The 12033-nt window shown below is 57.2% G+C and overlaps 1 protein-coding gene across 19 annotated transcripts in view; it reads left to right on the top strand.

Annotated features, from left to right (window-relative positions):
* Nucleotides 1-12033, top strand: part of NCOR2 (nuclear receptor corepressor 2) — a 260465-nt gene that overhangs the window by 196794 nt on the left and 51638 nt on the right. For all 19 annotated transcript variants that reach the window (XM_052798060.1, XM_052798068.1, XM_052798067.1 and 16 more), the window contains one exon: nucleotides 9466-9608. In XM_052798060.1, coding sequence (XP_052654020.1) covers nucleotides 9466-9608 — 143 coding nt within the window. The remainder of the gene's footprint in view (nucleotides 1-9465; nucleotides 9609-12033) is intronic.

The following is a 12033-nucleotide window of genomic DNA, read 5'->3' as shown; positions in this document are numbered from 1 at the left end:
TGGGCTGTGGCCGTGTGCGTCCCGGGAGGCAGGAGCCAGCTGTAGGACACGGGGAAGGCGCTTCGCCTGTTGCTTTTTGCAGCTTCTGGTGCCTGTAGCATGAGGCGTAGCTTCGCCCCACTCTACGGAGGTTTGTGCTATTGGCACGATCTGTTCCAGACATGCCGAGAGCGTCTGCCTGCGTTCACAGCTCTGGGATTTGGGGAGAGGACGGTGAACCCCAGCGCTCCGCAGCCACGTGTCGGGGAGCTCGCGAGAGCCAGGGCTGCAGGCAGTGTGGGGTGACTTTACATCCTGGAGCTGATTCAGAGCCTTTGCTGAGACCGTTTTTAAAAAGTGCTGAGTGTAGCACAGCCCTTCTTGCCACTTCCCCTCCTCGTGCCGCTCCTGTGCCAGCTCTTTCGCTGCTTTAATTTTTTGCCAAAGTCACGTCCTGTTGATGGGCTGTCGAGATCACATCCCCAGCCTGTGCATCCCGCTTGCATCACTGCCGACTCTCCTGGCCCGGTGAGGATTGTAAATGGGAAATTAAAATGGAAATGAGTGTCGTTTGGGGATGGCAAATGCAAACAGGCATGTTAGTGGGTTCAACTCTGCTTGGAAAATGCACCTGCTGCCGGGGTGGTGATTACATGTTCTGGAGCGCCGGCTGCCCAGGTGCCGATGGGAGCTGTGGACTTGGATTACTTTGCCTGTGAATATCCCGAAGTGTTTGGCTCACTCGCCTTTAAGCTGTTCCAACCCTCTTTACAAGCCAGTGCCAATCCTGTGCATTGCTGAGCAGGGCTCTCTATAGACGCAAAACTTAATAGATAGACTTTAATCAAGCAAACTGGCCTGGGGCCAGGTAATGGGGCAAGCAGGTGCTGAGCAGGGGAGGGTCGTTGGAAGGATCTTTTCCGAGCGCCGCTTTGTTTTGGAGATCGCATCTGGTTGTTAAAAAGTGCCTCTTGCTGTTTTATGCTGGATGCTGGAGGTGCGCTTAAGGAGTCTTAAAACCAGCTGCCAAAGCCTGCGTGGAGGAAAGATGAAGAGTGGGAGCACGTAGCATTATTCCAGCCCAGGGGCCAGGACAAGGCGGGGAGATTTGCTGGTGTAAAGCCCGATTGCTGATGTTTTCCCCTCCCTTACAACCTGGGAAACTGAGATTGCAACACCAGACTTCTACAGAGAAGCCAAATTCCCCTTTGCCAGGAAGCAGCTGCTTTAATGCTTCGAACTGGCTCTGTTTGGCATTTCCAGGGACCGGCGCGGTGGGGGTTTCCGACTCGCAGCAACTGCGAAACTCCGGAGGTAACCTCAGAGGCTGGAGGAGGCGGTGGCAGAGCCCGCTGCTGGCACAGCTGGGCAGGGACGGAGGAGGCAGTGGGCACCTGGCTCGGGGTGGGCTCAGAGACATGGGCACTGTCCTCCTCACCGTAAGGACTCAGCCGCTCCAGCCGCACTCTTCCCCGGTACTGGTACCAGTCTGAGCCCACAGCCAGCTGGTTCGGGGAGTTAAACAAGCAAGATGTGAGTCCTACAGAAAGTCAGCCCTAACACCCTGGGGTGCTTGGACAGATGGGGATGGTGACCTCTGCTCCCAGCACCCACCAGCCGGGAGATCAGTCTGGCCTTGCCGCCCACCCCTGGCTTTTTTGTGTGTGGCATGAAACCCTGTGTCATTTCTGCTCAGGGAGGTAAGAGAAAACAGCCCTGGGACAGTGAGACGCCGAAGTCTTCTGCTCTGCTCCACAGTCGCAGAGCTGCACAGAGAGTTTCCAAGCGGGAGGAGGCAGGACTGTGTCTGCTGGGAGAGACAATAAAGGGGAGTACCATGTTATTAAAGCTAACTAGGGGAACGAAAACCTAGTGAGAGGAAAGTTCTTGCTTAATGACACTTTTATTACGCAATAAACTTTGATTCACTAGTCTGTCAAAATGTGCAGAGATTGGTATAATGATGGGGGAGCGTGTTTATCTGATACTGCCTCCTTGCACCATGGCTGTGATCCTAAAAGCAGGAGGTTTTGATTAACCGGAGTTGCTCGAGGATTTCCCCCCTTCCCTTCCCAAGCCAGAGAGCGGGCAGCACCCACTGCTCTGCCTGGCTTTGCCGCCGGGCAGGGCGCGGAGGCTTTCGGCAGCAGGACGGGGCTGCTCCTTAAAAGGCAATGTTTAGGCAGCTCCTGCCTTTGGGGGACCCGCTGGCAGGAGCCCACGCAGGCAGAAGTTAAAGGTAGGCTGGAAGGGAGTTTGCGAGCAGCGGGCGAGCGCCGACCTGGAGCAGCTGGGTGGGTTTATTGCCCCCCCGGCCCCTCCTCCGAGTTTCGCCACCAGCACCCGGTGTTGCGGAGCAGCCGTGATAGCGCTGGAGCTGAACTTGATGAACCGGGAGGTTTCGGCATGACCTTTGTTAGTCTTTAAAGTCTGGTATCTGTTCTTGCCCGGCTCTGGGTTTTCCCCCTGGTGTCTAACAAGTGGTTTTGTTCTTTGAAAAGAAGCAGCCTGGAAATGGCAGTTTGTTGCTCACCTGAGGTCCTTCCTCACCTTGCCAAGGCTCTTTGCTCCTCACCCTCGGGCAGAGCCAACCTCGGGCTCTTTACGCCTTTTCCCAGGCTGAGGAGATGGAGAGGCCACGGGATGGAGTCGGCATGATGAGGCAGAGGAGGGTTGGGCATGGATGTAAAAAGCTGATGACAGAGTTAAATAACCCATGAAGACTCCTGAATAGCTCATTTTGGGTAGATGTAAAATATTTCCTTGGATACAGAATGTATTCTTTCGAGGACTGATTTTCAGTTCTGCCAACAACCAACTCAGAAACTACAATGAGTTTTGGACTGACCTGAACCATTTTTTTTCCCAGTCCCATTCTGTTCACAAAACTAAAATAAAGTGGATTTTTTAAAAAAATACTGATTTCTTCAAATTAACACACAGCCGAACCCACTGACAGGAAAGCCCACGGCAGAAGCCAGCCATCTCCCATCACCTTTTGAATGCAGCTGCCTTTCAGCGTGCTGTCTTGCTGCACAGGATCCTTCTGGAGCCCTAGCGAATGTGTAAACACACGCACGAGTGTGTGCTCCTCCAGCCCTAATTTGGGTTTGCATTATTTCTGACGAGCCGCTGGCTGAAGTTGGGGGAGAGGTAGGTCTGTGTGGGTCTTTGCATTTTCTTCCATCGCTTCTTCCTGGCAGGGCAGCTGTTGTTCTTACGAGGAGTTGGCTGCAGTGCAGGCGATGCAGGGAAGCCGGCAGCTCCGTACCTTCCTCCCTTCGTCTCTCCAGTCAGAGATACTTACTGCTGTAAAAACCTGCTGATGGTAGTAAATGTGGGGTGGAGAAGCCGGTTTGCAGGCTGTGCTGGTCACTGCATGTTGTCCCTCTCATTGGCCCTGGGGTGGGATGTGCCTCAGGGTCCCCCACCCGGGTGCCCCCCATCCAGGCTGGGTGCAAGGGGAGCTCAGAGCGAGGACAGCCCAGCCTGCCCGTCCCCAGCACCCGTCACTGCAGACAGAGCACCAGCATCTGCGCGCTCCGAGCAAGCCGCGTGTTTGCCGTGAAGTTCGTATGAAGCAATAGGGTGGAAATTATTGAGATGGGGCGGATTGGGTGCCACGAGGGTAAAACTGCATCCAAGGCGTGAATTGGCCATGCTTGCCCTGGAAGAGGCTGTGGTCGACTGCGATCCCGTCCCCGCCATCCCAGGCTGGGGCTTTGCTGCTCTTCAGCCAAGGTGTTACCCCCTGGATAGTGCCCATAGTGCCGCTGCCCACCGTGTCCCCCAGAGCTGCGCTTTCTGCTACCGTTGGCTGAACGTTTCTTGAGCGTGTAGGAGCAAACTGCGAGGATTTGCTTAGTGAGTGTCAGTGAATGAAACACAAAAGGCCTGTCAGGGGGAACTGCTGGGTAATTACTATAATTTACAGCCTACGTTTTAATTTTGAGCATTATTTTTTCAACAATAAGGGAGCAGGAATAATATATGAACCAGGTGAAGGGAGAGAGCTGGGCCCACCACGAGTGGCTCCTGTGCGTGGACACGCTGCCTTGCGCTGGAGACCTGAGTTTCCCTGGTGAGGCCAGAGGGGATAGCACTTCTTGGGGAGCCGACTTCCCAGGGAGAGGCTTCCCATCCCCTCACAGGTCAAAGGATGGGGATGCAGCACAAAAGGAGGGTTGTGGTAGGAGCGGGAGAGCTGGGCAGGTCCATGGTTAGGGCACGGGGCTCGACTTTTTTGTGTCGGGTTGATGCAGCGGTCCAGCAACTGGCTCCGCGGAAGGAGAGACCTGGGAGCTGAGGGTCCCCAGCCAGGGCCAGCGGAGCAGGGAGATGGCACTAGAGCTGAGCTGACCGGCGATCCCAACTCCATACCCACACCTCGTTTGGTGGCACTGCCTCCCTCCGGAGAGATGGCACGATGGGTGTGAAAGCTGCTGGGGAGTTTCGCTGCAAGCTCCCTCGTAGCCGTGGGGCATGTCAGAGACACGCTTGCATCCGGCTGCCAAAGGAGAGGTCCATCGGAAGCACAGCAGGCTGGTTCCGGTGTCGCCTTCCCAAGGAAGGGAGAGCAGCACCTGCTGCCACGGCACGAGCACGCCGAGTTAGCTGCCTGCGCGACGGTCCCTCCGGCAACACCCCCGGTGCCTGCAGGGATGTGGGCTCGCTCCCCGCACACCGTCCCCGCTGCTTTCCTTGGCGCAGCGTCAGGATCCCGGCACTCTCCCGGCTCTGCCACCCACTGGCTCCGCGGCCCTGGAGAAGTTACTCACCTTCCTTGTGCCTCAGTTCTCCCACCTGCTGCAAACCCTCCCCTTGTTTCAACCCCAAGATAGGTGGGGGAAAGGTGCGATGCGCTAATTCAGCTCAGCAATGCCGACCACACTGTCGGGATGCCTTGGGTGGTGTCACTGACTCCGTAGTGCCGGTCTTTCTCCAGGATGGGGTTACGGCACGTTTGGCGGTGCTGTAGCCAGAACCGCCTCCATCCCCGCTCCCAAGAAGGTACATGGGTGCGAGAGGGGCTGGAGGATCGCACCGGGTACTGTCGGCCATAGGGGAGTGAGATCACTTAGTTTTTCCCCTGTAACCTTGATCTGTTAATCCATGTGAGCTCCCGTTAAGGGACCCTTTTACAGGCTCCCCCCGCCCTTGCCGAGCCCTGGGTGGAGCAGGGCGGCCGTGCCGAAGAGCCTTGGAACGGCTCCGGTAAAAACCCACAGCTGCAGAGAGCCGAGGGGGTGTGAGCTGACGGCCCTCGCTCGACACGCTGCCCCTCCGGGTTTCTCCTCTGCGCTCCGAGACGCCGAGAGCACTCTACCGCGCTCTCCGGGCTCCTCTTCCTTCCAGTCTCTGCTTGCCGGTACCGGAGCAGAGGCCCTGGTCCGCCCATGGTGAGACCGATGCCAAACCTCTCCCCATCCCTCCTCCGCTGGGGCAGCGGCTGCAGGGCCGAGGTGTGCCGGGGTGCCACGGTATCCCACCGGTGCGGTGCTGGGCTCGCCGGCGTGCACCTCCCCAAAGAAAAGCGCCTTTGATTCACTTGAGAGCGGAGGAAACTATTAGCCAAGCTTTGTTTTCCTGGATCCCTCCCCCTGCCGCTGACATTCAGACGAGAGCGAGGGAGACAGAAAGTGAGAGAGGGAGGGCGGGAGCGGGTGCCAAGCGGCCGCACCCCTTGTCAGCTTGGGTCAGCGCCACGTTCGTTATTAATGCTCTGTCTAGAGGTCACATTCAGATGCAACGAGCCCCGGGTCAGCCAGAGGAACAGATTAGAGCTCACTCGCTGCTCCGCCACATACCGACGGCACCGGCTCTCCGTCCCTGGGCTGGCAGGAGGAGAGCTGCGGCGCGCGGTTGGCTGCTCCCTCCCCTTTGCCTTTCTCCTGCCTTTTTTTTTTTTTTTTTAAATTATTATTATTATTTCTTGGCAACGTCGGGCATCTCCTGAAACTGCACAGCCTCCCCATAGCCCCAGGCTGCTGAGCGAGGAGGTGAGGTAGGGGAGAAAATACTGGAGGCGCTTCCATCCACCTTAACAACCGCGGCTGCAGCCGGTTGGAAAGCTCCGGCGAGCGAGCGGGAGGAGCGCGGAGGACGCCGTTCGCTCGCTAGCCCCGCCGGAGGAAAGAGCGCTGGGGCCGGAGCATGTGTTCCCACCAACTTCTGGCATCGGGGTCAGGAGTCTCCTGCCTGTGACCTGGTTTCCAGCCTTGGTGCTCGCTCGCCGCTCTCGGCCGCCCATGGCTCTGAAATCCTCTCGCCCCCAGGATTTAAGGAACCGGCTTTGCTTTCTTCTCTGTCTCCGGCTGCTGCGAGGGAGCGAAAGCAAAATGCGTGGGGAGGGTGTGAGCGGAGCACTCGCAGCGCTTCACAGCGGGTTGCCGTGCCCGGGGGGGCTTTGAAGAAGTGCCCCGACGCCCGCGTCCTTCCCAGCCCGCCCGCTGCACGCTCCGGGCGCGCTCCCTGCCCGCTGGAGCCGGACCCGGACCATGTAAGTCCAAGTTGGGGTCCAAAGGATGGGTTTCACCTCAGGGTTGGGTGTAGCTGCGTGCCTTCGGGCAGACCCCACGTCCAGAGCCCCCGCCCCAAGCCAACGAGCGAGCGCAGCCTTCGTTAAGATCTGATAACTCAGTTAGTCATAGTTTCAGTTGCGCTGCAGAACGAAGGGCCGCGCGGTGCCGAGGCGGGCTGGCGTGCTGGGGAGCGCGGGGCGGAGGCTGGCGGGGTGCAGGGACTGGGGGTTACCATGCCGGTGGAGCTCATCGAGCCGGGGTGCCTGGTGAGCTGAGGGCTTATCGGCTTGTCCCGGGGTGTCTCGGCTGGTCCCTCCCTGAGCGTGCAGATAATTACAGTGTGGGGAAGCAGGTGTTGCTGTTTTGCTCTGGTTTTAATGTAAAGAGAAGAGCGGCTGGGCTGCCTGCTGGGTCCCGCAGGCAGGGGCTGCAGGCGGCTTCCTCCTCATGAGCCCAGCACGGATGCGGCCACCTGCCCGGCCAGCTGCAAGCTCCTCCGGCAGCATCCCTGTCCCCCAGCCCCGCGGTGGGCAGGGGAGCAGCGAGCCTGGGCAGGGGAAAGGGCAGCCGGGAGCTGGCATTGCCTGCAGCTGGCAGAGGTCACACCACACTGGGGACCGCTCGCACTGGCCTCTGTCGCCTCTGTCACCCCCGGCCCGGGCTCCGCCGTGTCAGGTCCTCCTTCTCTCCACCGGATGGTACGGCATCTCGCCCACCGAAGCACCGGAGCCCACGGCACGCCGCTGCCAGTGTTTGTGTTTTGGGGCTTTGCCCGGGGCGCAGCAAACGGCTCCAGCCCCGGCTGTCACACTTGGTGCGGGGCCACCGGCACGGCGATGAGCAAAGGGGGCCGAGCCGCTTGTTTGCTTTGGACGGCAGCAATGGGTTGTGACACGGGACGGGTTGTGACACAGGCACTGTCCTGTTTTCCCCTGCAGCCTTCAGCGACTGAGGGGGGAGGACTCCCGCCCCAGCTCGTTATCTCTCGCAGTTGGTGGCCGGACGTCCTTTTTTTTAATTTATTATTATTTTTAAGAAGTCCCAGCCTGCCAGCGGGGTGACGGAGGTCGTGGGTTTGGCTGAAATGAGGCTGGGAGTTGCAGAGTTAAAGCTCAAACTTGTTTCTTGGCTTGCCACGGCCTTTTGTGGTGCTCAGCGCTGTGTGATGCCTGCCTCTTATGTGCAATTTGATAAGCCCTGGTGCTGGGACAGAGCAGGATACAGGCACCGGCTGGATGTTAACTCCTGCTGTGCTGGGTACTGCTGGTTTTCTCCAGGAGCTGGGAAGCAGGGAGGGAGATTTCATCTCTCCTGGGGTACGTGGTGCTGTCTATTCAACGCAGACATACCCACAGCCCCCGTGCCGTGCCCTCCCCGTGCACGGGCGCACGGATCCAGGCCGGAGGTGCGTCCCTCGGGCCCTGATTGCTTGTGGCTGCACTGAGATCAGTCCTTCCCGGGGGGGGGTTTGTTGTTGAGCTGAAGAAGGGGTTGGGCTGGCACTTAGGTCTAGGCTGGGGCTCGGAGATGACACATGGCAGCAGCTTGGCTGAAGGCTGGCAGCGGGGCTGGGGCGCAGCTGCCGTGGCTCCCAGGCGCAAGCAGAGCCACACGCGGGAGTCCTAACGTGGGAATTGCTGCGGTCCCAAGCCCCGTGGTGTCAGAGCAACTGGGCAGGGGTTTGGGGGTGGATGATGGAGATGCCTGGGCAGTGCCTGTTCCCAGGCTCTGTGGTTGGTGGCTTCTGGGCAGAAAAACCCCTAACAAAAGAGGAAGATGGTCTTAGCAGGTTCATTCCCTGGTTGTTTTCATCTTGAAGTCACCTTTTGTGGCAGTACCGTGCCCCTGGGCTCATAGTTTATCCGTCCCGTGCCCTACACAAGCTGCAGGGGAGGACCAGGGGAGCTGTTGGCCTGGCGGTGGCATCACGTGAGCAGCCAGGAGGCAGCCGGACCGGCACGACCCAGTTGGACCGGCAGTGTCCTGCAGGCTGGTGGCAGCTCCGGTCCCACCACGCACCACAGGAAGGACCAGCCACTCACCGGGAAGGACTGCAGGCAGAGAGGCTTTATTTCCCAGAAAGCCTGGATGGTCCTCAACTCAGGTCACCGCCAGGAGCCTGGGATGGAGGGACCAGGGTGCTGCTGCACCCGTCCCTGGGCTGCGGTTGTGACTCCCACCTCCAGCTGCGGGACCGGGAGTGCCTAGACACCCCTGCAGAGACCGCAAGGACACAGGGTGCTGACTCGCTCCTTCCTCCTCCTCTTCCTCCTCCACCCTGCTGGGTTGCCCCAGCGCTGGCAGGAGCCCCATGCTCGGGTGGCACCATCTGGCCAGGATTGCCAGACCTTGGAGTGATGCCTGACCTCGGAAGCCACTTTTGCTCATGAGCCTGCAATCAGCACTAATCGCCCGGCATGCCTCTTCCCCGCCTGGGACATCACCTGGGCTTCCCTGCCTGCGTGCTGCCACTTCCCTGCCCACGCTCTTCCTCCCTGTCTGTAACATGACTCTCTGCTCCAACTCCCTGAACTGCCTTGTCACCCCGGTCCGAGTCATCTCTGGGGCACAGGAGGGTGGGAAAAGCTTTTGCTTCATGGTAGGGACTGAGAGCTGCTGTCCCAAGTTCTCCTGGGCTTGCCAGCACCTCCTGCAGCCATCTCAAAGGGAAGGGAGCACCACTTGCCCTCCTGACTACCCGGTGGCTGGCCGAGACATGGCTGTGGGACACGTTTTGTTCCGGAGACGGTCAGCATAGTGCCTTTTTTCCCCTTGGAAAGAAAAACAGGCTCTCATAGGTCATCCCCTTGCCTAGGAAGCCGTTTAGACGGGTGCTAGTGACCATATTGTTCCTGTGGAGTTTGGCTTGTGCAGAGGATGTTTCCCATCCTGCATGGATAATGCTGCCCTTGTGCAAGCGTATCTGGTGTTAAACCCTTCTCCTTTTTCCCTCCTCTGACCACAGGTCTCCTTGAGCATGGGCGGAACTGGTCAGCCATTGCCAGGATGGTGGGCTCCAAGACTGTGTCACAGTGCAAAAACTTCTACTTCAACTACAAGAAGAGGCAGAACCTGGACGAGATTCTACAGCAGCACAAACTGAAAATGGTGAGAGCCCCGTCTCAACCTGCACCGGGCACCATAGATATTTCCTAGCAAGTCCTTGCATGCTTCCCACAGCCAAGGGGGGGGTCTTTATCATCTCGGAGCGAAAGCTCTGAGGACTGGGGAGCGGTGCAGGAAAGGATTGTCCACCCATTTGTCTCTGGGAGGTCTGGAGGAGGGAGAGCTGCTGTGTGGGAGATGCCTGGGCGTCTGGAGCGTGGCTGGTACGCAGGGAGATAAGGAGCAGAAGGAGGAGCGGGGTTGCGGTGCGTTGGCCAGGACGCCAGCTCAGTCCCAGCTGCGCAAATACTTTGACGCCGGCGAGGTTGTGCCGTTCCACCCCAGTGAGCAGAGAGCCCGGCTGGGCCACGCAGCTCTGCGCCTTGCAGGTACCGCAGTTAACCCGGTAAACTGCCAGTTTGCCCCAAAGAAATTCAGGGGTTTAGGAAAGGCTGGTCCAGACACAGATGTCGGTTGTCTTCAGGGCTGCGAGCAGATGCGCAGATATCTCCGTGCCTCAGTTTCCCCATCAGAAGGGGATAATGCTGCTTCTTTTCTGGCATGCTGTGCAGGGTCTGAATGAAGCAGGGTTTGTTTGGTGATCTGGAGGTAGGACGAACTGCTAAGAGCAACTAAGGATTATAATTATTTCATTTGTAGAGTATCCTGGGGTTCCCAGTTTCTGGCTAATAGAATTCACATGGCTAAACCCCCAAGGGGTGCTTTGAAAATGCAAAGGACAATGTTCAATGCAGGAATCTCTCCAAGCAAGCTATTACAGCAAGAGTAAAAAGAAAGACAGGAAAACATTCAATGACTCACCCAGGAATTTAATATCCTAGTCAGTCTATAGGAATGAGAGAAAGAGAAGACATCGGCGATTCTTTTTTATTAATTCTCTATGCACAGAGACACTCCTGTGTTCCCATGTTTCACCAAATTGTTTTTAGAAACAAAGCAAACAAACTATATAAAAGACCCCAAAACCGATATAAAGACTGGAATGAAATGTGCATCAAGCCCTCTGAATATAAAATGTTACGTTAGAAAGATACTATTGTTCATTACTAGGGAGAATCTGAAATAGATCATACAGCTTAGCTGGCAGTGGAGCCGGTGTATATTAATTTACTCTGCTTCCTAATGTTGCAGAAATTATATCACGGAAGTGTTTTTCTGCAGAACCACATTTTTCTCTGCATCCGTCCCTCCAAGGCAGCCGCTAGACTTCTCCAGTCTAATTGCTCACTCTCACTTGCAGTTTATATCAGCATCATCATTTTATTTTTTGAGCATTGGAGGCTATGGGATTCGGTTGTGGAGAAGAACAATGAACGTTCAGCTGTTATTTATTGTGCTCTATTGTTTTGTGGCAACAGCAGATGCCAGAAAACTGAATAAAATAAAAGAACAACTGAGATTAAATTGCCATAGACCTTCCTTCCTGACTCCTAAATATATTCCCAAGCAAACCGAGCCTCCAAATCTCATCCTATACTCAGTAGTCAGCCGTGACCTCTACGGAGGAAGCACGTGGTGAGGCAGCGTGGCATCGCCTAGTTTTGCCATGACATCCCCTGATTATTCCCTGACCTCACCACCAACAGCTATTGCTGATAATGTGTGGGGAAACACAGTGGCTCTGCTTTTCTTCCTCTTCCTTAATGAGAGTAAACTTAATTAGCAGATCTCATTCGTTTCCCAAATGGGGCTCATTAATATTGTAGCCTCCTCTTCCAGGTAGCTGTGACACCGGGTTTCAGCAGTGTGCAGGTGACTCAGAGGAGCTGCGGGCAGGCGGCAGTGACTGGTGTGGGACGGGAAGCAGAGCCTGGCAAGGTCCCTCCGTCCCCAAAACATGGCACAGTGCAGTGCAGAGCGGGATGTCCCCCTTCCCCATGCTGGGACAGTGCTGGGTGGGATGGGGCAGGGCTTTTTGGCAGCCCCTTGTCCCCTTGCACACTGAACCCTGGCTGGCCAGAGCCTGAGGAGCTCTGGGGACAAGGGGACCCTCCCTCTGAGCATCCAGGGAGCATCCAGCATTAGGAAGAAGGGCTTGGGTTGCAACAGGCAAAGGTGTCTGGCATGGTGATGCTCCTTTTCCGCCTCTCCAGAGCCCGCATGGTCCATACGCTTCCACATGCGGCATTTGGGGTTTTAATTTGAAGACGCATCCTATTACTGGAGAGGTTCTCCTCTGGGGAGAGAGCACACGGGGGCCGGGGAGCCGTGCATGGGCTGTGTCAGCACACAGAGCCCCATTTCCCCTCTCCCCTGAGCTGCTCAGCGTTCAGGAGACCTTTCTCCAGCCTGTTTGAGGAGGGGAATCCCACTGTGGTCCTGGCTCAACGGGGCTGCATGCCACAGATCCTCACCCTCCTCCCTCTGCAAGCACCCCGATGGATTGGGGTGTCCCTGCCAGCCAGCT

The sequence above is a fragment of the Harpia harpyja genome, chromosome 9 (assembly GCF_026419915.1).
Source record: "Harpia harpyja isolate bHarHar1 chromosome 9, bHarHar1 primary haplotype, whole genome shotgun sequence".
Lineage (NCBI taxonomy): Eukaryota > Metazoa > Chordata > Aves > Accipitriformes > Accipitridae > Harpia > Harpia harpyja.
Note: the sequence above shows the minus strand (reverse complement) of the source record. Positions and strands in the feature narration are given on the sequence as shown.